General features: G+C 43.4%; 1 protein-coding gene across 1 annotated transcript in view; it reads left to right on the forward strand.

Moving 5' to 3' along the window:
• The window catches only part of CCDC149 (coiled-coil domain containing 149), a 67,100-nt gene that overhangs the window by 19,714 nt on the left and 21,069 nt on the right, over nucleotides 1–26,317 (forward strand). The window contains exons 3-8 of the mRNA XM_011935655.1: nucleotides 2,151–2,258; nucleotides 17,237–17,353; nucleotides 18,108–18,280; nucleotides 19,001–19,073; nucleotides 20,472–20,556; nucleotides 23,828–23,972. Coding sequence (XP_011791045.1) covers nucleotides 2,151–2,258; nucleotides 17,237–17,353; nucleotides 18,108–18,280; nucleotides 19,001–19,073; nucleotides 20,472–20,556; nucleotides 23,828–23,972 — 701 coding nt within the window. The remainder of the gene's footprint in view (nucleotides 1–2,150; nucleotides 2,259–17,236; nucleotides 17,354–18,107; nucleotides 18,281–19,000; nucleotides 19,074–20,471; nucleotides 20,557–23,827; nucleotides 23,973–26,317) is intronic.

Below are 26,317 nucleotides of genomic sequence, written 5' to 3' on the forward strand. Positions count from 1 at the left end.
AAGGGCTGAGATTACAGGTGTGAGCCTCAGCAGCCAGCCAGGAATGAATGATTTTCTATGCAAGTCTCCATGCCAGGCACTGGTTTCAGTCTTGGTGCACACTCTTATTATTCCTGATCTCTCCTGGTGAGAGCGCAACCTCCACACGCAGCTTATTGCCTCTTATTTTAAAAATAGTTATGGAGCATCTACTACGTGCTTGGAAGAGGTCAGTAAGGACAACGAAGTTCCTTGCCCTTCATGGAACTTACGTTTTAGTAAGGAGAGGGAGACAAGGAGTCAACAGTAAGCAATGAACCATGAAGTAAATGGTATGGTATGTTAACAGATGGCAAGTGCTCCAGAAAAAAAGATAGGGTAGCACAAGGGAAGGTTTCACTATTAAATCAACCGGTCAAGATGGACCCTGTTGAGATGGTGACCTTTGAGCAAAGACTGAAGGAGGTGAGGAAGTGAACCAAGAGACTGTCTGGAGGGAGAGCATTCCAAGCAGAGAGAGCAGGGCCCTGTCACTGAGATAGGATCATGCCTGGTCTGTGTGGGGGACCACAGGGAGGTGCGCATGAGTTGGGGAGACCTGGCAGGTAAGACAACAGGATAAATGGGATAAGGCAAGTCATTCAACATGTAGTCGTTATCTTTTCCCTTTAATTCTCTTTTTAGTACCCACCATAGGTGCATATTCCCCAAAGTTTTAGCATTGAAGTATTTGGAAATGTCGCCATTCCAGTCTGGCTTAGTTCCCTAACCTCTCCGGATTTGGGTTTCTTCAGCTGTAGCAGGAAAGGATTCTTTCATATTAAGATCATCTCTAATATCCCTTGTTTGGCTCTCCTTGAATGATTTCCCCTTCCAGGAGGACTGTTCGGATTGCTTACTTGCTTCCTTTCCTCCTTTCTTCCTTCATTTATTCATCATGAGCTTTTAAAACACTCGTCGGTACCTGAGCACTGTCTGGAACAATGCACATGGAAGCAGAGGAAGCAGAAAGCAGAATCTCTGCTTTTCAGTAGCTTGCAGTCTCTCCCTGCTAAGTTTCAATAAGAATGTGATAAGTCAGGTGAGAATTAGGGCAAGTCCATTAGCAAAATAAGAATAGTACAGGAGAACAAGAAGCCACGTGCGCGAGGAGGAATGTGAGTAAAAGGCTGGAGTAGGTAGCTAGATGGGCGGCCAGGAATCCCAGGTTCAGGAAATGTGGGAAAGGGGTGAGGATATGGCAAAAGGTGTCTGCATGCTCTGGGAAAAGGAACGATGAGGCTGTGAGATGGAGCCACACTGAAAGGGGAGGCTAGCTGATGGACCAGCCATGGAGATCGGAGGGACCTGAATCCCAACAGGAGGCAAATCTTAAGGAAAGGATGATGTCATGAAGATGGGAATGAAAGCGATTATCCTGGCTATTTAGTACTTCTCCCAGATATGAGGTAAAATAAGGAAATAAAGAAGGAGAAAACCAGCCCAGGAAACTGTTGCATTTCTTCTGGATCCTGATTTCAGAAACTGTTGCTCGTCACTGACCTCTTTTCTGGCCGCCCACTGGAATTGTAATCAAAATTCTAGGCATTGAGGTCACACACAAAAACTCTTGAGACAACATATATTTGAAGAAAAAAAAAGCTATCTAAACAAGAAAATGAAGCTTTTTCTATATTGTTGGGCTGGCCCAAATTTTACAATTGAACTCTATGTCCATTTTCAAGATTTTTAGTGATAAACTCTCTTTCTCTCTCTCTTTTTTTTTTTTGTTGAGATGGAGTCTTGCTCTGTGTGGAGTGCAGTGGCACAATCTCAGCTCAGCTCACTGCAACCTCCACCTCCCGGGTTCAAGCAATTCTCCTGCCTCAGCCTCACAATTTTTTTTTTTTTTTAACGCAAATAAGACTGACTCTTCCATTGCTTGTCTGACTGCCCTCTGTGAGCCATTCTGGAAACAAAAGAATATCCCCAAATTGAGGTTCATGGCCAACTTCATTTTCCTGCGTGCCATTGTAGTGGCGTGATTCACACACTGGCTGCATTCATATATGTGTTTACTCTAACAGGCTTTGTGGGGTTCAGCTGGGGTTAGATGCCAGCATCCCATAGAGCCCTGCATTTATCTACTTCTCCATTTCTGATTCTATTTCATAATGTGTTGATATTTCTAGGCGAATCTTGCACAACTATTGAGAGATTCTCAGGACCGAAATAAACATCTGGGAGAAGAAATTAAAGAACTTCAGCAAAGGCTTGGAGAAGTCCAGGGTGACAACAAGGTACTATGAGTATTTACAGGGAGAAAGCTCTGCTGCAAAACTGGGCATTCGAGGTTTATATATTGCACATTGGAAAAATGTAATGCAGCATTTGTTGAAAAGTTTGTTATAGATTTTTAAATTTATAATGAAAATTCACAGTTTAGCATATCTTGCCTTTTTACATTCCCTCTATGTGTGTGCATGCATGTGTATGTGTGTTTCTCAGTGGCTCTAAAATATTTCTACAACCCATTGTGGAAGTTTCATTATGTTCAGCTTGGTGGTGAATAACACTGTGGTTGAGGGCAAAATAAAACCCAAATGTTATACTTTCCCCCTTATATACAAATAATGGATTTGTGGCTCAGATGATTTGGAATTATTCACATTCGGTTTTGAATTTTAAATAGTCATCCTACTAATTATGTTCGCATAACCAATTTATTTTATTGCTAAATTTGGCAATTTGTATGGAACATTGCTCAAAATCCACTGCTTGGTGTTAATCAAACTCCCCTGTTGGCAACGTTAATTATAAAATATGAACTCATAAACTCCCAACTAAATGTGTGCACTCTCTCTCCCAGCTGAAGCTACGAACAAAAGTACAATTGAGAAAGGAAAGAAAAACTACCCAAGTTTAATTCTGTCCCCCAAAATCATTTCCCGTTTTGCCAAGATTGATTCATTTCCAACTCCTTGCCAGAGGCGGCTTTTGCAACAGAGATGGCTTTGAAAGTGGACTCAAGAAAACTATAGTGTGTGTGTGTGTGTGTGTGTGTGTGTGTGTGTGCGCGCGCGCGGTGTGGTGGAGGGGCGCAGTTCTTAGGGAACTGTTTTTAGATGTTACCAAATTGCTTGACAAATGATGGTGACTTTCATCATTGCTGGGAGTTAGTTGTTGGTTATTAGAAGGAGCCATTTTGAAAAATGCTCACTCTTTAAAAAATGCATAGAATTGCCTGGGTCATCCAGAGAGCTCTTCCGTAACAAGACATCAGAGAGGGTGCTGCATACTGCTGGCTTGAGAGTCCTGACTTGAGGGCATATATACATCTAGTAAGCCTTCTTTACACAGCTTCTTCTCCACTTAACTGGTCTTAAATTTTTTTAACCTCTTGGATTTAACATAAATTTGAAAACTTAGGCTTTACTATTCCTGGTCATGAAATAAAGGGTGGGAAAGAACGTGCAGGAAAGGCTCTAATTAACACTGGACAAGCTAATCCGGCCCCTTGTGTGGTTTTATGCATCATTAAAAGGATTTAAGCTCTGTAACCTAGGTGTTTGGTCAATAATTAAAGGACAGACCTTCTTACTCACTTCCTCAAGTGATAGCAGCAGGGCAAGATTTGCTGGAGAATAAAACAAAATGTATGCAATAGTTTTCTTTAAGCCCATGAGAATACTAGAGGAGTTTATAAACCCGTGAAATACTGAAACATATTTAAGATGTGACTTCTGGAGCCGTGACTCTTCTTGACTGACTGATAACATATTTTTTCTATTTCATTTTTTTTTGCTGAGCTGCTCCTCCCCTCAACTTTCCTAAATGTGCCCCTGTCTCATCTTTTGGTCACTTTCAATTCTTTTGCCTTTTAGGTATGAGAATTTTAGGAATTGACGTTTGCAACTGACAGTTCACAGAAACAAAGAGAGAGCAGCCAGGCGTGGTGGCACGCTTGTAGCCCCAGATAATCCAGAGGCTGAGGCCGGAGGATTGTTTGAGCCCGGAGGTTGAGGCTGCAGAGAACCATAATCATGCCAGTGACCTCTAGCATGGATGACACAATGAGACCCCATCTCTCTCAAAAAGAAAGAAAAGAAAGGGAGGGCATGTGTGTGAGTGTGTTGGTGTGCGTGAGAGAGCATGTTTGTGTGTTTAACACTGAGCACAGGTTGTCACAGTCTGAACTTTGTGATCTGCATGCTCTCTGGGTCTTTATTCCTGTACCTGGGCACATTTATCAAACTTTGTCTTCTCACCTTAGGTTTAGAATTTAGTGACTCCTATTCATGGCCTATGAAGAAGTTTGCCTGCCCAAAGGGGCAGGGGAAGATGTTCTATTGTTCAGCAAACCTCCCCATTTCAGTATCTGGCCTCTCTCCCTCAAAAAAAAAAAAAAAAAAAAGTCTTAACTGCAGTGAGCCCCAGAGATTCCATTTATTCTCATTTGCCTCTAAAGTTGCAGGGCTGGTTTATTTTCAGGTTCGTGTGAGTCACGATCATCCTTCCCCCATCCCCCACCTAGAGGCCAGATTACCCATTCCATAATGACACCAGACTTTCTTGAGAACCTGGGAAGCCCCTGTTCCCAGGTTCCTGTGGCTGTGTGGTACAGAATGAGTTAAACCTTCAGTTTTTTTTTTTTTTTAAATTAAGGCACTTTCTACTTCAACTCTTCCATCACTTTCTGCATTCAGTTCTACCTCTTGGTGCGCTAGGCCTCCATGATCACGGTGTGCTAGGCCCCCATGGTCTGACCCCTACTGATTTCTACAGCCACATCTTTGCTCCTGGTCACTTCATACTTGAGCCCTAGAGCACTAATTTCAGCCCCTTTGCTGAGCTACACTGCCTGTAGCCACAGGACCTTTGCACCTGCTGTTTGCTCAATCTGGAATACTCTTCCCCTTTACTTCTCCTGCAAGCTTCTGCTCCTCTCCCAGGTCGTAGATCAAATGCAGCCTTCTCCAGCTCTTAGGCGTCAGTCCCGTGCAGCCTGCACATCTTGCTGTGCCCCTCTGCTCACACTTGTGTGGCACTGCCAGCCCCAAGGGGAAGCTCTTTGAAGGCCGAATTTCCATCTGTATCCTATAAATTAGCATTCTTAGTTCCTCATAGGGAGGTATTTTATAATCTCTATTGAAGGAGTGGAATGGAATGAACGAATGAATGAATAAAGGGAACGAAAAGAAGCAAAAAAGGATTCAAGGAAGAGGAAGAGAAAAAGAAAAAAAACATGCAAGAAATAAACAGACCAACTGCCATCTGGTTGTCATCAGTACTTTGTGGAGTGAGAAGTAGTTTAGAAATTTGGAGAAAGGAACCTTCCTTGAAAATTACAGTTAAAGTTTAACAAGGTTAGAAGAGCCCTCCGGGAAAAGGAGGGCTCACGAAGCCACACATTACCCTGGAAAAGCTTTGCAGAAAAGCAAACTGTCCCAACAGAGGGGGAACTAACCCCAGATACGTCTCTTTGAGGAGCTTCTGTGGAGAGAGCAGAGGGTCAGTTGCTGAGCCTTGAGGGGCAAAGGATAAGTGTCCTGCTCGTTGGCTGGTTCAAGTCTGTTAAATTCAAGAATACTTAATAATTGTTGTTTTTGGACTCCTAACTCTGAGGCCAAGCAGCAGGGCTGATGGCGTCATTTTATGAGTGACTGTTAAAGTAGAAGATTTTTATCTCTGAGTTGCCATTTTAACTGATGACCCTCATCCATATTTTGAGAAGCCGAGATTCTAGATGTTAAGTACATTTGAAAAACAAGGTGATAGGAAATTACTTGCCTTGGATATTTTAGGGTAGACTAATTTTTCCATTTGTTCAGCTAGAGCCTTGTAACCCTGTGGGCCATAAAGCATTTCCAAACAGCCTCCTGAAAGATTTGTTGCCACCCTGGCTTCCAAGCAGCTTAGCTCTCCCATGGGGCAGGGGGAAGCATTGTTGTGCCAACATGGGCATCCTGTGATGGGGGACCTGTGTGATCGATTACCTCCTGCGATCTCTGTCCAGTGCCCAAGAATTTCTCAGGCTCCCAAACTAACACAAACTTCCAAGCCAAACCAGATGAGAGATGTGAAAAGGGAAACCTACTGGATACCCTCCCCTTCCTTAAAAATTACAGTTCTTAAAGATTAACAAGGTTAAAGGAGACTTCTGGGAAAAGGAGGGCTCATGAAGCCACGCATTACCGTGGAAAAGCTTTGCACGTTGCCCAGGGCTCTCAGTGTATCAGGCTATAAGGAATGAGGAAAGACTCAGGCAGTGCTGGGGCCACAGAGACAGCCGCAGCTCCCCTTGGCCTGCCCCAGAGGTTGGCCTGTTCTTCTTCTGGGCATTAAGAAAAGAACAGATTTAGGAAAAAGGGATCAGGAGGAAAAAAGGGGTCTCAGAGAACTTAAGGATTAGTAGGTCAAAGAGCAAAACTAGCAGAGGACATTGGAATCACAAAGACAGCAGTCCTTCCTTATCTGGGGGATACTTCCCAAGACCCCCAGTGGATGCCTGAAACCTGGGTTAGTGCACAACTTGGTTGCCATCAATCAGAGCCCGTTTGTCTTCATGTCTTCTACCTACAAATGTAATGCCATTTCCATCTTCACCGATCATTTATGCACTGTGGCCATAGCTTTTGTAGTTTTGAGGTGCAGCAGCGAAACTAGCACAGATTTCTTTTTCCTTCTTTACAATTTCATGGATAGAAGATTGGTTCTTATTGTAGATCTTAGCAACCTCAGCATATGATTTTTTTTTCCCTTAAGTTGAGAACTTTCACCTTTTCACTTAAAAGAAGCAGTATGTGGCTTCTCTTTGGCATGGCCAAGTTGCCAGCATCACTGCTCTTGTGTTTGGGGTCATTACTTTTTTATTGTTTGTATGTATGTATGTATGTATGTATGTATGTATGTATGTATGTATGTATTTATCTATGATGAGTCTCGCTCTGTTGCCAGGCTGGAGTGCAGTGGTGCAATCTCTGTTTGGTGTCATTCTTTTTTATTTTATTTATTTATTTTTTGAGATGGAGTCTCACTGTGTCGCCAGGCTGGAGTGCAGTGGTGCAGTCTCAGCTTACTGCAACCTCTACCTCCTGGGTTCAAGCAATTCTCCTGCCTGAGTCTCCTGAGTAGCTCGGACTACAGGCACGTGCCACCGTGCCCAGCTAATTTTTGTATTTTTTAGTAGAGACGGGGTTTCATCACATTAGGCAGGATGGTCTCAATCTCTTAACCTCATGATCCACCCACCTCAGCCTCCCAAAGTGCTGGGATTACAGGCATGAGCCACCATGCCTGGCCAGGGCATTATTAAGTAAAATAAGGATTCCTTAAACACACGCACTGCAATACCATGACAGTTGATCTGATACCTGAGATGGCTACTCAGTGACTAAGGGGTGGGTAGTGTAGACAGCATGGACCTTGGACAAAGGAAGGATTTGCATCTCTCTGGCAGGGCCAGGTGGGATGGACCAGGACACGAGATTGCATCATGCTACTCAGAACGGCATACGATATAAATCTTATGAATTTTTTATTTCCGGGATTTTCCATTTAATATTTCCAGACCACAGTTGACCGCAGGTAGCTGATACCAAGAATTAGGGGGACTACCATTCCCTGAAGTGTGCTCCTGAACCAGCTCTCTGAAAGAAGAAGCCTGACTTGTAACGTTTTGCCTTTGCCAATGTCTGTGTGATAGATACTGGTGCCATGACAAATGTCAGGTTACCAGAGTGAAGTCACTGAACTTGGAAATATTTGGACTCCAGGAAAGGAGAGCTCCAGCCTGCCTCTGTGAAGTGGAGCAGTGTAGTGCAGCCCAAGAGGTCCACCTTTTAAAATTATCAGACCCAGGTTTATGTTCTCATTCTGCCAATTATTGTCTGTGGCCTTCGGCAAGTTAGTTTTCTCTCCAGGCCGCAGTTTCCTCATCTGCAAAGTGACAATAATAATACTTCTCATAGAATTGTTTAATCATTTATTCACATCATTTATTCCCCACGTAATTGTGGACTTCCTACATGCCAATTAACATTCTAGCAGCTGAGGACACATCAAAGAATAAGAAAGACAGGGTAGTAGCTCCCATGGTGCTGATATGCTAGTTGGGCAGTAGATAATAAGAAAATAAAATACATAAGTAATTTCATCAGACGGTGCTTAGTCTGAGAAGAAAAGAGAACGGACAATGAGATTTAATGATTTAGGAATGGACTTGCATGCAATATCATTTGTAAAGGGTGTTGCATGGTTCATAACACCTAGCAAGCACTTAACAGAGGGTAAGTGTTGCTGTTATCTTTAGCACAGCATGCACCCATATTGACTTAGAATCCACTTGTGCAAGAATTCCACCAGAAATCTTAAGATCTTCCTCTCTATTGATAAGCTATTTCCAATGAACTAGATATGTCCCCCCCCAGTAGAGACAATGATCCTAGTGAGACACCTGGCATGTGGCAGATGGATCCCCAAAAGTCAGCCCTCCTCATCACCAGCCTTGACTTCACCAGCATCAAGCATTATTGCTTTGGTGCCGAGCTCCTGGAAACTTTCTTGCATTTTGTATGCCCCTTGTGGAATAAGCATCTAATAGGATACGTCAGAAGCAGCAACTCATGTTCCCACTGGGACAGATGGCAGTTGGTCTTCTTGTCTGTTTGCTTTAAAGATTATGGCACTTTTGTGCAGAAGGCCAATAATACAGTGCGATGTGTTCAAAGGCAAGAAAGTTTTTGATAGATGAATGCTCCTACCAATGTCATACATTTATACTTCCTGGGCCCCTGCTGGCAAATTTAAATTTAGCTGTTGTGATATTGCATAAACACAGAGTTTTGCCCTTAATAATGAGTTTTATGTTACACCAGCTGAAGGTCTTTAGATACCTCTGTTTTATGTGGCATTGGTGCCATAAAATGATAGAGACCTTCTGTGAACATACCTCTATTGACATGGGACTTTTGGATGAATTTGGTGAGCAAATCAATTAAGATACAGCTACAAGCCAATAAAGACAGACCAATGAGTGTGCAGGTGACTAATTAAAGTACACTTCGCTAAAAAGGAGTGCTCAGCTGTGGATGTTTGTAATGGTCCAGGATGAGGGATCAGAGAGCTCTTTAAAGGGAAGCTGTTTCACTTTATGCTTCAAAGGGAGCAGAGAGATGTCCTAACCTGCAAGAAACTGAAGTGAAGATGGAACTCTAATGAAAAGCTTGGACCTTGGGGCACTATAGAAATTAATTATGAAGAATTACAACGAGTGAGAAGGGGCCTTCACCGCACCCCGCCTCCCCGCCCTATCATGTCTTGTTCTACGTGGGATCTTGATCATGAACTATAGGCAATGCTCAGCGAGTTCAGCAAGCAGCCAGTCTAGTTCAGCAGTCTCTCATGTTTTATTTGTAAGTGAATTGGATACACTTGGTCTTCAGATACCTTATTTGAGCCTGCTATGGCTTACATGAGCTCATAGTCTGGGTAGACCATGTGACCAAAACAGCATGGTTTTCAGATATTCATCCCATAGGCTGTGAACATAATTACACTTCCTAGTGGAGAACTGAAAGATATCTCTGCCCAAGGCTTGTTTTATCATACACCATATCCAAATTACACACTAAAATAAAAGTAAATCAGAGCTTCTTTAAGACTGCTTGATGCGACACTGAAGATTTTGACTCTGGGAGCAACATGTGCTGAACTATCTGACAGTAATTCAGGGGCTTCTTGGCTGTGTGATCTTGGGACAATTCCTTGACTTCTTCGTGCCTTAGTTGTTCTCATCTGTACAATGGGGATAGCAGTAGTACTTGCCTCATGGAGGTTGGTTCAGTGCAATTCATTTCAACACGTATTTGTTGAGGATGGACTGTCTGGTCTAGGGCTAACAGCAAACAATATCAGTGCATCCCTGCTCCCATGGGGGTTTCGTTCTAGTGGGGGCAGATGGACAGTAAGCAAATAAATCATATTTCACAGATTCCGAGATGCACAGTTTTCTCATTTGGACATCTCTGATACAGTTGGTATATTGTGTAGTTATGATTGACATAACTACCTCTTTTTAAAGGTGCACAGTGGTGGCTCTTAAAGTTCATAGAGTTTTATATTTGATGAACTGTGGTATAATATGTCAGGAGGTGATAAGTGCTAAATAAAAAACTAAAGCAGAATAAGGGGCTAGAGAATACAGCTCAGGTGGGGCAGGGATGCTGTTTATATCAGGTGGTTGGGGAAGGCCCTCTGCTCATGTGGGTGACACAGAACACTGAAGGAAGTGTGGTGGGAAGGGTCGGATATAGGGACGAGGGGTGTGAAATCCAAAGACCCTGTGAGGAGAGCGAGCTTAGGGAGTCAGGGGCTTGGTGTGGAAGGCGTGCAGTTTGCCTTTTGTGAGGATTAAATTTAAAAAGTTCTATAAAGCACTTGACATAGAGCACATTCTCCAGGGGAGCTGCTGTGTAGGAATTGTTGCCACAGTTGTGAAGAGAGGCAGCACAGCATAGACTTCAGAGCCCTGAACTGCCAGGGCTCAATTCCTGACTGCCATTTACAAGATTTGTGACATAGGCGAGTTCCTCCACCTCCCTCTGTCTCAGCTTCTCGTGCAAATAAGGATAGCAACAATACCTGCCAGGGTGCTTGGTGGACTTAAATGGGTGAATGGGGATCAGCACCTAGGACAGTGCATGGCATGGCACATTAGTGCTAAGTGTTACCTGGCCAAAAGCTTCAGGCCCAGGCACTGTGGCCCACTGATTTTTATTTTTATTTTTGGAGATGGAGTCTTGCTCTGTCACCCAGGCTGGAGTGCAGTGCGTGATCTTGGCTCACTGCAACCTCTGCCTGCGGGTTCAAGCAATTCACCTGCCTCAGCCTCCTGAGTAGCTGGGACTACAGGTGCGCACCACCCATGCCCAGCTAGTTTTTGTATTCTTAGTTGAGACGGAGTTTCACCATGTTGGCCAGGCTGTCCTCAAACTCCTGACCTCAAGTGATACATCTGCCTCAGCCTCACAAAGTGCTGGGATTACAGGTGTCAGCCACCACACCTGGCCTGGCCCACTGATTTGTACATGGTTCCCAATGGGTCACGGTGCCCTCGTCCTGAAGCTTTTGGCCAGTTCACACTGGCCTCAGAGCCCTGTGCCAGCTTCTCAGGGGGTTCTCTCCACTGTAAAGAGGAGATGACAGTGCCTGCCTCTGAGACTTGTGGGGAGCACAGAATGGGGACTTCCTATTTAATAGATCTGAGAAGCATTTGAGGACGGGCTATGGTTAGCCAGACACGGTTGTGGAGGCCAAGGTGTTTCAGTGCATTTGACAAGCAAGGTTCATGCCGTGATGGAGCTGACAGTGGGATGGACACAAGCAGATGAATGTGATTATTTCTGGTAAGGATGATGAAGACAGGGAGGCAGGGCAGTGTGGGTTGAGAGTGGCTTAGGGGTGAATGCCTCTGGCGATAACGTGCAGAGAAGACTTCTCGACAGTAGAGATCTGATCTGACCTGCATGAGACCAAAGAAGTGGGTTCTGGACAGACCTGTGAGTGGGCTCTTCCAAAGGCAGAGGAAGTGCAAAGGCCCGGGACAGACATGAGAGTGGCATGTTTAGGACAAGGGAGGGAAGCCGGCATGGCTGGAGCACAGACATAGGGGGATGGTTAGAAATGGGGTCAGGAGGCAGGTGGGAGCAAGTAATGTTGTGCCTCTTCAGCCCTAGTAGAGGCTCTGTGCGGATCTCAGTGCTGTGAAGAGCCACTTGGGGGTATCTATCAGTGGTGTAAGGAAAACTGCTAGCACATTGCTTGCTTGGACTACATTGGGAGCTTGTTAACTGGGCGACATCCATATACACACTAATGAGTGCGTGCGTGATGATCTCCAGGGTAGGAGACAGAGGATGAAAACTACTGTTTTGATTTAAGTGACAAATTATTTTGTTTGAAACTAAAACTGGAATGTCATATAAATCTAGGAATTTGGACTCTGGTGTACACAATAGGTGGCCCACTTGGAGCCTTTTTAATCTCTCACGTCCAGTTTTATTGAAGGTATTTTCAAAAGGTAAGGGGACATTTGGAGAGGATGTGGAGGAAACTAACAGGAAAAGTAAGGAAATAATAGGCAGGGTCTTGTTTTTGAGTTGCCCAGCACAGTGCCACTCCAGATGAATGTTTAATAAATGCCTTTTGGTGCTGACCTCTCCCCAGGTGAGCTATCTACAGCAGTACATGAGGACTGGGGGCAAGGAAGGGCTAGCCTCCACTTCCTGTTAATGATTCTTTCATTTGACCCTCTCAATAGCTCTGGCAAATTGACAGCCACTGTATAAGAACTGTACCTATACCAACTGTAACTGGGGATTGCACTTTGAAAGCTCATGAAGTTACATGGACAGTGATCATTGCATTATATCTTCCCATTGTGGTAATGTGATCTCCACAGATGGAGTTGTGCAGTGCACAGCCTGGGCAGCCATACATGGCTGTCCTGCCTACAAGATAGATTTTATCCTTTTTTTTAAAAAAAAAAAAAAAAAACAAGTCACATGTAGCCCACCAGCGTTAGAGAGCTTGCCAAGGGCACATAGCTAGGATTAGTAGAAGCTGGATCTGAATGTAGATAATACCCAGAGAATAGCTGCTCCTGCACCTGGCTGCCTCTCACTGTTAGGTAAAACAGATTCAGGTAAATGAAAATAGGATGAGGTAGAGAATGTTGAGGACTGTGGGAGACGAAGGCTGAGAAGAGATCAAGGAAGGAGCAAGTCATTCCGACTTGGAAGGCCTGGGCAGGCTTCATGGAGGACGGATTGAGCAGGCTCTTGGCAGAGTTGGGGGCAGGGCACCCAGAAGCCATTTTACCACATTGTTTTGCGGCCATGTCCCTCAGCCACTTCCCAGCTGCAGCTGCACCTCATCCGCAAGCTGACGACTCACACCCATAATTCATTCATAAACATTTATTTCTATCTAAATCAGCAACTGAATGCGTCTATTGGTGGCGGCGCGGGTGCTGTGCAAGGCACTGATCCACTTTGTGGGTTGGCACAGGGAGGCTGGCTGTGCAGTTTTGATGGCGCTGTTTGAGGAAATTAAGTGCCCTGAGCGGCGGTTGCTTCACAGCCATTTTCCAAGGTGGAAAATCAACATCATTTGCCTGCACTACACAGATAAGGTTGGCTCGGGAGCTCTGCTTTCTCTAGCTTAGAAGAAAGGTCGGACTTCCCTAGTGGGCTTCTGTGTGGGGAAACATACATGGAGGAGGAGGATGATGATAATTACAATAATCATAAGAGCCCCTAACATTTATTATTTATTAAACACATTATATACTCCAGGGCCTGTGCTAAGCATTGAAGAGAAGTCCCATCTTTTCTTACTTAGGGTTAGGTTCTGAAGTCAGCACGTAAGAGGCAGAAACTTGTACGTAGCCAGAATTCCCCCGATTGTCCTTTGAAATTGTCCAAAGCTTTCATGGTGTATGTATGCTTCAGAATAGTGGTACCATGTAAAAATAGAACAGTGTGACTTTGCATAAATATATTATCAGTCACCCTCTCCCCCTTACTCTCCAGCAGGGATATTGAGCATAGAAATTGGGAGAATCACCCAATGTTTTGGTTTATTTCTCTCTCATCCTCTCTTCCCTCTTCTATTTAATCCCCTAACTCGTATATATGAGTATTTGAACGCCCCTGAGTTCAGTGTTCGTTTAACTCAGCCCTGCTCTCTCACTTCATGCCTACAGCACTTCTCTGAGGCTACACTTTTACTGCTGTGTTTTTACAGAGGAGGATATTGAGACTCCAAGAAGTTCAGACAAGGTCCTGAGGTTGCACAGCTCACAGACTGTGGGACCAGGATGCAGGCCCTAGGTGGGCCAACTCCAGTGCACACCACCTGTCAGCTGGGAAGGCAGGAGCCTTCTCCCTGGGGCTCTGCTGTCTCCCCTGCGGTGACTTCTTAGACCCCCTCAGCTGACTGCACTTGAGCTTCAGACCCAACTAATGATCCAGGTATTACCAACTTGGGCCTCACTTTTAAAAATAAGTGTTTCAACCAGTCTGGCCCTGAGATTTAACAGCCGATATTGTATGCACATTAAACACCAAATGATTGTTAACATATTTATTGAAGCTTAACAGGCATCCAGTATATAAACGATGACTCTCTTATATGGCTGTCAGACCTCAATAAACATGTTTAATAATTAATTGGCATTAAGCAAACATAATTGTGCAATTCTAAATTAAGTGCTCAGTGAAGCATATTGGGAATAGAAAACCACAGTGTTTTATTACTTAAAGTTCAGGCTGTCAGTATGGCTTTTCATAGACCAAGAAAAATACCCTGCTTTCAAAGACATGACCTGAGCCTCCTGTTGGCCTTGTACTGAAAGCCAGGCGTTGTCTTGTTTCTAGACCCTCAGATCTGATAGACTTTTTTAAATTTGTTTTGCTGTTTGCCTTCCTGTGTATCCGCTTTTGGGATTCTGATGTCCCAAGCCAAGAGTTGTGTGATGTAATCGAGTTTTTGTATATCAGCTTTCAGTGGAATTACCAGTTTTGCTACAAATTTGTTCTGTAAAGTCACTGCCAACTACTGGATTAGTGAATACTGAACCATTGCTCCTAGGAGAAATGCAAGGTTAGGTTCCTGTAAGCCTCTGGTCACAACATTTTTGTCAACTGATCGATCATAACCTTGTTATATGTGTGTCTCTGTTTAACATCACCTTATTTGACATATACGGTTAATTCATGAACCTTGAACTGAGTTCAACAGCACTGTCACTCATGCCTGGAGGAAGCTTCTGTAACACACATATTGTCTCCATCAGGCGCTTCACAGCCTTCTTGCACTGATAACACTAAGTGCAAGCACGTCCAGCCCTTCAGCACTATGCGTGGGGGCCACTTGAAACAGCAAAGTCACCAATGAAAAGCACAAAAATGTAACAAATGTGGTGACACTCACTAGATCATGAAAAGGACATTTGTCTACAGTCCAAGGGCTAAAACAAGAAGGCAGAATGTGGCCTTGTTTGACCTCCATGGGAACATGTGTGTCGGGCGACTGTAATTTTTTGCCACTCTCTGCATGTCTGACAGTGACCATGAAAGCACTGCAAATATTGATTTTGGGGTTAAAAATAAATTTCAGCAAGCAGGCAGATTCACAAATACAGAATCCATGGATAATGAGGATCGCTTGTAACCAGATTCCAGGAAGTGCAGCCATCTGCACATCTAAGCGTCCTGCATCTTCTGCCTGCCTTTGCACGGTCTGTTCCACCTGCCTGGGACACTGTCCACCCAGTCCCAATGGTGCTTTTGCTCTTGGTAGGGACACAGCAAATATTTGCTGAGTTCAACTGAGTAGTTTTCAAATAGGGACCCAAAGTAAGTGTCATTTGAAAATGTACTTTACTTTTCTTTAGTCATCATTTCTTTCAAAGTTCCTTGCTATTATTTATTATTTCAATTTAGTTAATATTCTTCCTTGGCTTAAATTAACTTCCTATCTCTCACCTGCCCATAAATCCTTCAGAGACTCTGAAAATTAAGCCATTTTCTGGACTGGCAATGAATCCCTTAAGATTCATGCAGGAACAAGGAAAAGCATGCCCCCCGCGGGCACTCCTGCCTGGGTCGGATCAGTGTGACAGTGAAAAACTGTCCTCAGGCTCCCGTTCATATATGAAACCCATCCACATCTGCCCTATGGGGAGGCGTGGAATCAGATTAAAACCTCCATAAAAGAAACATTGGAAAGCACTGCCATAACTTTTGAAAGTCACTCTTCAGTGGCGATCGTTGGAGTTGTGATGGGCAGGTAGGGGATGCGCTGAGACCACTGGGGTCTTCTTGGGCCTCTCACACTGTTTCCATTGCAGCCCCACCTAGAAGGTTTGGAGCTGCAGGTGGATCTTGGCTCTGGAGTCTGGGAAAGCTATGGGTTCTGCAGGGATCTTTTGGAAAATTATGTTTTGGAAGACTGCAATTTTATTCCTGAGGATTTTAAAACATAAATAAAGGCATATTATGAAATTCATGCAGTGAATGAATATTTTAAAAGTTAGAAAGTAAAAAGCAGATAGCAGCAGTCTCACCATCAACAAAATATATACATTTTTTTTTTTTTTTTTTTGAGACAGAGTCTCACTCTGTCGCCCGGGCTGGAGTGCAGTAGCCGGATCTCAGTTCACTGCAAGCTCCGCCTCGCGGGTTTACGTCATTCTCCTGCCTCAGTCTTCCGAGTAGCTGGGACTACAGGCGCCCATTACCTCACCCGGCTAGTTTTTTGTATTTTTTAGTAGAGACGGGGTTTCACCGTGTTAGCCAGGATGGTCTCGATCTCCTGACCTCGTGATCCGCCCGTCTCGGCCTCCCAAAGTGCTGGGATTACAGGCTTGAGCTACCGCGCCTGGCCAAATATATACATTTTTAATATTTGGGTGCATTTGGTCATTCTCTCTCTCTCTCTCTGTGTGTGTGTGTGTGTGTGTTTGTGTGTGTGTGTGAGAGAGAGAGAGAGAGAGTTCTTAGTATAATTTTAGTCATACTGCATAGAAACATTAGTATTCTTTTTTTCCCCCACTTAACATAGCATCATAGACATGTTCTCTGGTGTTACCTAGTTCACATAAGCCTCATTTCAGACAGCTGCAAATTAGCCACTTGGTTGGTTGCACTGTAGTTTGCTAAACATTCCACTATTGTTAGACATTGTTTCTAGTTTTTTTTTTTTTTTTTTTTAAACTCTTTAACAGTGCAATCTACTTTTTCATTTTTTCCTAAAGTTAGCAGCCTGGAATTATTCTTGGCCCAGATTTTCAAAAGTAGAGTTACTGGATCATTGGGTAGGGACACTTGTAAGGCTCTTGATAATGTCACCTCATTGTTATGAGTGTGGGAGTGTGCCCATCTCAGCAGAATCTTCCAGCATTGGGTTATCATTTTTGAATCTTTGCTGAATTTTAATGGGAACCAGAGTTTGTTTCCTCCCAGTGGCAGTGCTCCACCAGACATCCAGCTTAGAGTGTCCAGGCCTTAAACAGTATATACATGTGTACACTACAATCTATATTTTTAATTTTTTTCAACATTGATGATACTGGCAAGTAATTTCTTTGTTTTGTGCTTTCTCCAGTATTTCTTGAAAGTATCTTATCTTCCAAAAGTTTCTTCGTGTCCTTTGGTTTTTATTTGGATCTGTTTACTCTCTGTCCCTTTTTCTTTTCTACCAATGGAAAATGCAGCTCTTGAGGATGACGATTGCCAAACAACGGCTTGGAGACGAAGAAATCGGCATGCGACACTTTGCAGCCCATGAGCGTGAAGACTTGGTGCAGCAGCTAGAGAGAGCTAAGGAACAGGTTCTCACTAACATCTATTCAGAGTTGGGGATGCGTTTGCACGGCTGGACACAACACAAACAAGAGTGGACCGTGTCCCCCATTTCTCAGAGTATGGGGTGGCTGGGATGCACGTTGAATGCTTTGACTTCCTGGGCACTGCACTAGGGTCCCAAGCTGACTCTTGGGTTTCTGGCCTCCAGCAGGCAGGTCTGCTCCCTGCCATTGAGTACCATTGTTCTGAACACAACAAGAAACTTTCCTCCTACCCAGGACAGACAGGGAGAGAACAACACATGACAAACTTGGCCTTACTTTGCAAGTTTCTGCTAAAATGCTGAGCAATGCCTCTTAGGCAAAATCTCAACAAGTGCAAAATCTCAAGCCTAGTTAGGTAACATCTAAGAGAACCTAAAGTTCATTTTCTTCCTCTTACTAACTGAAGAGCAGAACAAGATTTCTGGGTCTAGAGTGGATTTGAAAAAGTATGGATTTGTAAGACACTGGCAGCTGCAGGGCATCCTGAAGTAGTCGAGGGTTCAGTTCTGGTTTTCCAAGCTGCTGCACCTCTCCTGTCTTAGATATAATAAGTGTCTGGCAGGAAGTCATCCCTCACTTTTAGCTGTTATTGTATTTCAGTGTGTGGCGTTTAGGGCAAGAGGGTAGTGTTAATAAACTCTCTAAAAATCAGTCAACCAAGTGGGAGGCTCCATCTCTGGCCATAAATCCGGTGCCTGAGGAACATCTTGGGTAAGGGTACTCCCTGTGGTTTTAGATTGAGTCTCTGGAGCACGACCTGCAGGCTTCTGTGGACGAGCTTCAGGATGTTAAAGAAGAACGGTCTTCCTACCAGGACAAAGTGGAGAGGCTCAACCAGGAGCTGAACCATATCCTGAGTGGGCATGAGAACCGCATCATTGACGTGGACGCCCTGTGTATGGAGAACAGGCAAGTGGCCAGGCCCAGGCCTGTGTGTGGGAGGAAGGCTGGCTCTGCACAGGCCTGCAGGTTGGGAGTTATTTGCAGCCCTCTTTACTTTGGAAAAAATTGCCTTATAATTGAAAAGAAACTCACTCCCCCAAAATGATGACATCAATGCCGTGCATTAGTTGTAAAAGTGAAAAAGGAAAGCAGCCCACACCTGCACAGCTGCACACATCTACCTTCTCTTTCCCTACACCTTCCTTGGTAGGTCGAGAAGGGCGAGGAACCCATGAGAGTTGCTTGTTATTGCCATCAAGGAGAAAGAAAAGAATAAGAAAATAAATTGAGAAATTCCCTTAGCTGTTTCTTTTCCCTGAGGCAAATTTCAGTATGTGTGTGTCTAACTTAATGTTATGTCTGGTGTCACCTCTTCCTGCCTCTCTTCCCAGTGGAATCGTCTTAATGAGAATTATGTGAAAACTGTGTTGATATCCCTTAGGGGATCTCTGTGAGGGCTGTTTTAACGTGGGGTGTGTGCGATTTGGGCATGTTTGACCTTGATTGCATTCATTTAAGAAAAGGTCACAAACATGCACGTGTTTCTCCTTTCTGGTGAGCAGGCAAGGTGTTATGTGTAAAAGATAGCTCTTCTGGCAAGTGATTTTTGTTTTTTCCTCTTATACTTCAGTGTGTGTTTTTTATTTAGCCCTTAAACACTTCCTAGTTTTATATATTCTTTTCCAGGTACCTTCAAGAGAGATTAAAGCAACTCCATGAAGAGGTCAACCTCTTGAAATCAAACATTGCCAAATACAAGGTAGCAAAATCATGATGACAATGATGGTGATTCACTATTGTGCATCTAAATGTCATTCTATTTTAATTCCCTTTTATGTGCCAAAGATATTTTAGTACTTGCCTGCCATCCCAGATAGAGTCTAATAAGAGCTTTAACTGGGTAACCAGTGAAAACTAAGAATCCAAAACAAAAAACCAAAGCAGCTTTTCACAAGAGCTCCTTCTGCGGCTGTTATCTGAACAAGGCATGCCCACCCAGGATGTGTTTTAGTGCCTGGTGTAGCCTCTCCACTAGAATCTGGACTTGTGTATTGCACAGCCTTGGTCTATTTGCAATTAGGTTTCTTACCCATTTTCTCTATAACATGTTCACTCATCAGATGCTATTTCTCTCATAATCACCCATAAGAAAATGGTTTCCGAGTGATGAAGAAACAAAGATTGGGAAGGCACAGTCTAAACCATAATGTTCACGTCACACTGCAAGGACAGAATGTTTAAATTCTCCCCACTGTTATTTAGTCTAATTCCAGCACCATTAGTTTGATAATATCTATTTCTGCAGATGTTAGTTGTAAGTGTTATAATTAGAAAAATCTCCTGGGTTTCTCTGCTTGGAAAATAGATTGATTTCTCTTCCTGAGGGTGAAGTTTTATAGCCATCTAGATACTTGGAAGAATCTTGTTTTCCTGGCTTTTGACATTAGCATTTGTTCTCACAAGTCTCCATGCTGTTCTTCCTTTCCATTTTGTGGGGGCCACACATTATACCAGTCTATCTATATGCATTCAGCCAAAGAAGGATATAACTTTTAAAGTTGTATAATTAATCCATAATTTTTAAAAATGTGTGGATGCATTCATTTAACAGCATTTATTCAGTTTTGTGTGCCAAGCACTGACTAGATGCTACATATCAATTTTAATGTAAGTCTGTTCTAGGAATGACATGTAGGTGGCACATATGTACTTCCTTAATCTGTATCCACGGCAGCCATCACTAATTGATCATGGCTCTCTATCCTTCCAGAAATCACCGTTGGTGCATGAAAATAAACCTAGTCACCATCTCATGTCTATTCAGAAGGAATTTTCATTACTAGTGACTTCACATGTTAGGCTGCATTCTCGCTTCAGATTTGATTTAATTTAACATGTATTAAGTGCTTTTTGTATACAGGGGACTGTAATTGCTATCATTCTGCCATGCACCACCTTTGTTGGAAAAAAAAAAAAGTCTTCTCACCAGGCTGTAAAAATTATAACTCTTGAGCATAGACTTGGAATTCTAAATATTAGGCTAGCACTTGGAGTTTGCAAGGGGTTTTTGTGTGCCGATGAGAGGAGACATCTGCTAGGTACTTTTCCATTGTTGACTTTTCTGACGGGTTTTTATCTCTCCCAATCCTGTTTTTAGAATGCTCTGGAGAGACGGAAAAACTCGAAGGGCCAGGGTAAATCCAGCAGCAGTGCTCTGACAGGAGTCCTGTCTGCAAAGCAAGGTAGGATATCATGCTCCAGGAAAGACCACTCATGAGCGTAAAATACTAGAACTGCAAGGCCACATCCCATCCAGGATGCTGCTTTTGTGGTCTGGGAACCAAGGTGATCCATAGAACAGTGGTTCCCTGACTTCCACGTGCATCAGAGTTGCCGGGAGGGCCTGTTAAAACACAGATTACTGGTTCCACCCCAGAGTTACTGATTCAATAGGTCTGGGGTGTGACCTGAGAATTGTGTATTTCTAAAAAGTTCCCAGGTGATGCTGATGCTGGTTCAGGGACCCCACTTAGGGAACCACTGCATTCGAAGTTCTTCTAATGACTAGACCCCATTTGGGCATATTCCCCTAGATTGTGTTCACCTTTCCAGAATGTTCTCCCTTTCCTAATCACCAATTCAGCATCTCCAAGGATGCGTTTCAACCTCCTTGAATTTCCCCTTTTCCTGGCCTCTAGGATCAGAAAAGTCTCCTAGCTGCTGAAATCATTTTCTCACATAACATGTGCCTTTTTCGAAGAAGCTTTTATTGATTGCAATTTTGTTCCTCCTTCTTGTCGATTCCAATGAAAAATAATGATCTTCCAGGAACAGTCCAGGGGAATAAATAGCAGCACACTGGCTTCTGACACTTAATATTCAGAATTCAATGCTAAACATAAGCCTCAAGTTGAACATGCTCAGCTGGCCCACTTTTTGGTTGTTGATAGTGCAGACCAGCAACTATCATATGGCAGTCTTAATCAGCACTACAGTGGCTTAAAAAAAAAGTGCTGAGTCTCCAGCCTACATAACAACCAAGGCTCTTTTCCAAGCAGCTTCTTTTTTCCACTCAACCAGAAAAGAACACCCTAGAATTGTTTTTCAAAAGAAAACTACAATACTCTATAAAAATGTGAAGTAGCCCATCTAAGTTTAGCTCTGGATACCATATATAGCAAACCATCTTTGAATGTTGATACCCAGTGTTATCGTTGATGTGGGGAATGCCAGCCACACTCAAACACTGTAGCAGAACCATCAATCTGGCACAGCCTTTCTAGAAAACCTATGATGAAAAGCATTCTATCAAGAATCTATTGGTAAACGAAATCTATGACTCTATGGCAGCGTGCTATGGAAAGCCTTAAACTGGCCCCCTTTGAACCAACAAAAAAACAATTACCGACATATGCAGACATTTTGCTACAAGACAGTTCTTCATACATTGCTTATAATAAAAAATATTGAAAACACAATAAATGTCCAGCAGTAGTTAAATAACTCTATATCTGTTTTTTTTTTGTTTTTTTTTTTTTTGAGACAGTCTCCCTCTGTTGCCCAGGCTGCAGTGCAGTGGCGCGATCTCGGTTCACTGCAACCCCTGCCTCCCAGGTTCAAGTGATTCTTCTGCCTCAGCTTCCTGAGTAGCTGGGACTACAGGCGTGTGCTACCACGCCCAGCTAATTTTTGTGCTGTTAGTAGAGATGGGGTTCCACTATGTTGGCCGGGCTAATCTTGAACTCCTGACCTCAAGTAATCTGCCTCCCTTGGCCTCCCAGAGTGCTAGGATTATAGGCATGAGCCACCACACCCGGCCAAATAATTCTGTATCTATACACGGACTACAAAGCAGCCATCCAATTTTATGTTTTAAGGGAAATCAATGATGAATAATATTGTTAAGTGAACAAAGCAGGGTTTTTTTTTTCCATTTTTGAAAATAAAATTTGTGAGATTTATATTGTTTCTTTTTTTTTTTAATGTCTGGTAGGAATACCAGTGATTGTTGTCCTTTTGTTTAACTCTTAGTTTATCTCCCTTTGAAGAGTGCTTTTGAAATACCCAAAGCAGACTTGAAGAACAGCCGTTCGGAGTCAGGAAGGACACATACGCAGGAGCACCTGAGTGAACCTAGGGTAGAAAAAAACGGTGGGAGAAGAAGCAGAAGTTGCAGATGTAGACTGGGGCCATGCTATGGATGGGGCTGGTGGTTTCTGAGAGCAATTTAAGCCATTTCAAGCCCAGCCAAGCATAAATGGGGAAACATAGTTGTAACAGCATCACGTGTGAAAGAGTCACAGATGTTTTAGTAGATAGTATTGTCATATTATTCATTAATAGTGTTTTATTGCCAAAGAAGCTAAGGAAATCTTACATTCTATTCACAGAAGTAGGAAATTTGGGATAAAGGAGGTGACAGTCCTACTATGTGCTAAGCTAGTATACCACACTGTAATATCCCTTTATGTATTTGTAAGTGGCATGCAAACAAATTAGGAATTTTTTTAAAGTGTACACTTTAGAAACTAGACACAAAAATAATTTTCTATCAGAGCCATCCCTGGATGACTGGAGACTTGCTGGCAGACTCATCCAGGGCAGGATATGCACAAGGGGTGGGTCTCTCTCATGTGGGTCTCAATCCTTCAATTACATGGAACTGTGTATGTTGTCTGGCTGTCATTTTGAACTTGGCCGTGAATGGGATTTGGCAGTTTGTGGAGTAACAAACATCCAAGAACAGCTAGATTTTGCATAATGTACTCTTTCCCAATATTTAGATATTTGCTATTTGCAGTCTGTTATATATCGTTTTGCCATATCTTTGTGCCACCTTGCTATTGTTTGCTTAATGTTTTTCTTTAAGTCGATTTTAAAGTGACTCATTTTACTTGGCCTTATCCTAAGTAGTAGCACCTGTGAAATCACTGGTTTGTTATGCCATATATAACCTTTTCTATAATACCTTCAAACAAATGCATAGCTACTAAAATACAAAACATATTTTGAACTTTAAATAATCTCCTAAATTATCTTATCACCTGCCAGGGGTATCACATGGTGGGAAACTGACACAAAGCAAGGTGCTTGGAGCTAGGAGTCATTGTCATTTGCTTGGCTGTGTGACCTTCAGCCAGTGTTCTTAACCCATCTGTGCCTTGTTTTGTCCATGAAATGGAAAAAATCAATATTCTGTAGGGTATCTTTTCCCCAAATTTTAAGACTTTATGCGTTAGTCATTATGAAAGTGTTAAAAAAATACTAGACAAATGCAAATATTATTATCCTCTTAAAAATTGCTGATAAAAGTCCTGAGAACTTCCTCCTTTCTGTTCAGTCCTCACACTGGATTTTACTTTGTTGTGTTGACACTTGAGGTGGACTTTCAATACAACACAGTAGCATTTTGAAGCTGGGGACATATCATTATCCAGGAAGGACTGACATTGGTTTGCATTCCAGTGTTTCAGAAGAATGACGATTGAGTTATGTATTTTGTATCCTATCTAGTTCAGGATCTGCTATCTGAGGATCATGGATGCAGCCTCCCAGCTACTCCACAGTCCATTTCTGACCTGAAATCTCTGGCAACAGCCCTGTTGGAAACAATCCACGAGAAAAACATGGTCATTCAGCACCAGAGGCAAACCAACAAGTAGGTGGCCTAACTCTTGGGTTGGGGTTTGGGCGCGAAGGAAGTGGGACGAGGCTACCAGAAGTGAATGTCAACCAGGTGGAACTACGGACCTGTGGGAAAGGTGAGATCCCTCAAATGAAGAAGGAAACTTACTAAACTAGAATGGTGCTTCTGCTTTATATCAGCATCTTGGCTATCAGCTGGAGCCAAGCAAGGAAAGAGTACCAGCCACATTGAATGCTGACTCTGAGCTATGCCCTGAGTAGTATGTATTTCCTGGGTGAGTTCCATAAAATAATTGCCTGGGTGACTTGACCCACCTCTCTTCCAGCTCTTCTTTTAGGGGAGAAACTGCCTCAGTGCCATTTGAAACTCCCAGCATGACCTTGAGGGTCTTTGAATGGCAGAAACCACCCAAGCATCAACTTCCATAGGCTGCTGGACCTAGAAAAGAATCTCATGTCACTCTTCCAGATCAGCAAAAAAGATGGTGAAAAGGCAGGGTAATTAAAATGGAACATCTTATTTGGTTTTTATAGCATGTTGACTATATTATGTAAAACCAAGCAGGTTAAAGTAGCCATTAGAGATGACAGAGGCAATATCGAGAGTGTTCAGAGAATGGTGAATAAACAATAAATTAAAGTAGCAAATACTACACATGGTGTTGTCTTCGTGGGCATGCAACCTGTGCTCAGAAGGACCCCACGTTAGATCTGATCCTCCACTGTCACCATCTTGGAATTCTTAGTCATTTTTTTTTTTTTAACAAGAGGGCCCCACATTTTTATTTTGCACTGGACCCTGCAAATTATGTAGCTGGTCCTGCTTGCAAGACAGATATTCACCCAGAACCAAAATGCAAGTGTGAGAGAACTGAGCGGGGCCTGGAAGGCCAGGCTTCAAGTGACAAAGGGAGGGACCAGAGAATCCGGGGCCTGACGAACGCAGGGGCATGGGAGAGAGGCAAGTGGAAAATGATTGAAAGTATTATAAAATCAAAATAGAAAAAGAGAAGCTGGAGTGAAGGGAAGATCGCACCAGAGATGAAGATGTATGTGGAAGAAAGCAGAGAGCAGCAAAGGGAAGCAGGGCAATCTCGAAGGGATGACAAGGGTAATTTATTGACAGGAGAAGGTTTAAATGTTCTTGAAAAAATGAAATCTTAACCAAGTAATGAAAAGCCAGATGCTGAAATGCAGATGCTTCTCAGGGGAGGAAGAAGGAATGGGCATCCCCCACAGCACGAAATGTCCTCCATGAGCTGGCTTCGTTGTTGCCTCTCTACAGAACACCTCATCTTTCAAGCCTTTTCAGGTCTTCTAAACCCTGGTCCATTCTCAGCAGGTGACCTCAGTTCCTTATTCACTGAGAAAACAGGGCTTCTCACCCTGAGCCCCTCAGCTTGCAGCTGCCCTGAAACCAGTGTCTCCCCATGTTCTGCTCACTCCTGTCTCCAGGAAGTACACCAGCCGCCATCTTGTTGGTCCCTGGGATCTTTTCTCTTCTGGGCCTCTGCTCCTGTGGGACCTCCTCTCTCACCCTCTTCAACCTCTTCCTCTGGCTTTTGCCTCTTTGCCCCGAGCCCCCAAAGCCTTTCCTCAATCCTGCTGCCTTCTCAAAAATACCACCAGCCTGGAATGTTTGTGAAGAAGGCCTCCTCTCCTTCCTCAACAGCCACCCTGTCTAAATGTATTCTGGGAGGTCACTTATGTTGGAATTGCTAGGGTGCAGCGGCTGGGGGGTGGGGACACTTGTTTATAAATGCAGAATCAGAGATTTGTGGGAGGGAAGGTTAGAATTCTGGATTTTATAAGTCGCGGATGAGTCCATGCACAGGAAAGAAAGATAACCTTGGCTTTAATGCCTCCCAAGACCTCTTCCTACATTTCCCACCGCATTCTTTCTTTGCAGGTCACCAGTATCCCCAAACTCCACCTTTGAGTCTCTTTCTTCTTTAATTCTTCACATTGAGATTTTCATCTTGAAATCCAAGTAAGATGGATTTCAAGCGGGAAACTCCAGCCTTCTCCATTGTCTCATTTCCTTTTCCCACCTCTTCCCCTGACCCCTCACCCCAGACCCACTCCATCTTTTTTCTCTGTCTTCGGTGCTTTTTCCCCTACCTGGGAGACCTCATTCCCTGTCTCTGTCTTTGCCTCTCGTTCTCTGCAGACTCTTCTCAAATCTCTTATCCCCACCACCCCGTCAAGAGCAAGACCAAGACCCACATTTCCAACTTCTGGTTGATGGTTTCTCTGGATATTCTTTCAGCTCCTCAAATTCTGTCAGTCAACATCCATCCTAGTATGTTTCACAAATGGTTATGCCCTTTGACCATCACTTCTTCCTCGGGGAGACCC

The sequence above is a fragment of the Colobus angolensis genome, unplaced genomic scaffold (assembly GCF_000951035.1).
Source record: "Colobus angolensis palliatus isolate OR3802 unplaced genomic scaffold, Cang.pa_1.0 Scaffold146, whole genome shotgun sequence".
NCBI lineage: Eukaryota > Metazoa > Chordata > Mammalia > Primates > Cercopithecidae > Colobus > Colobus angolensis.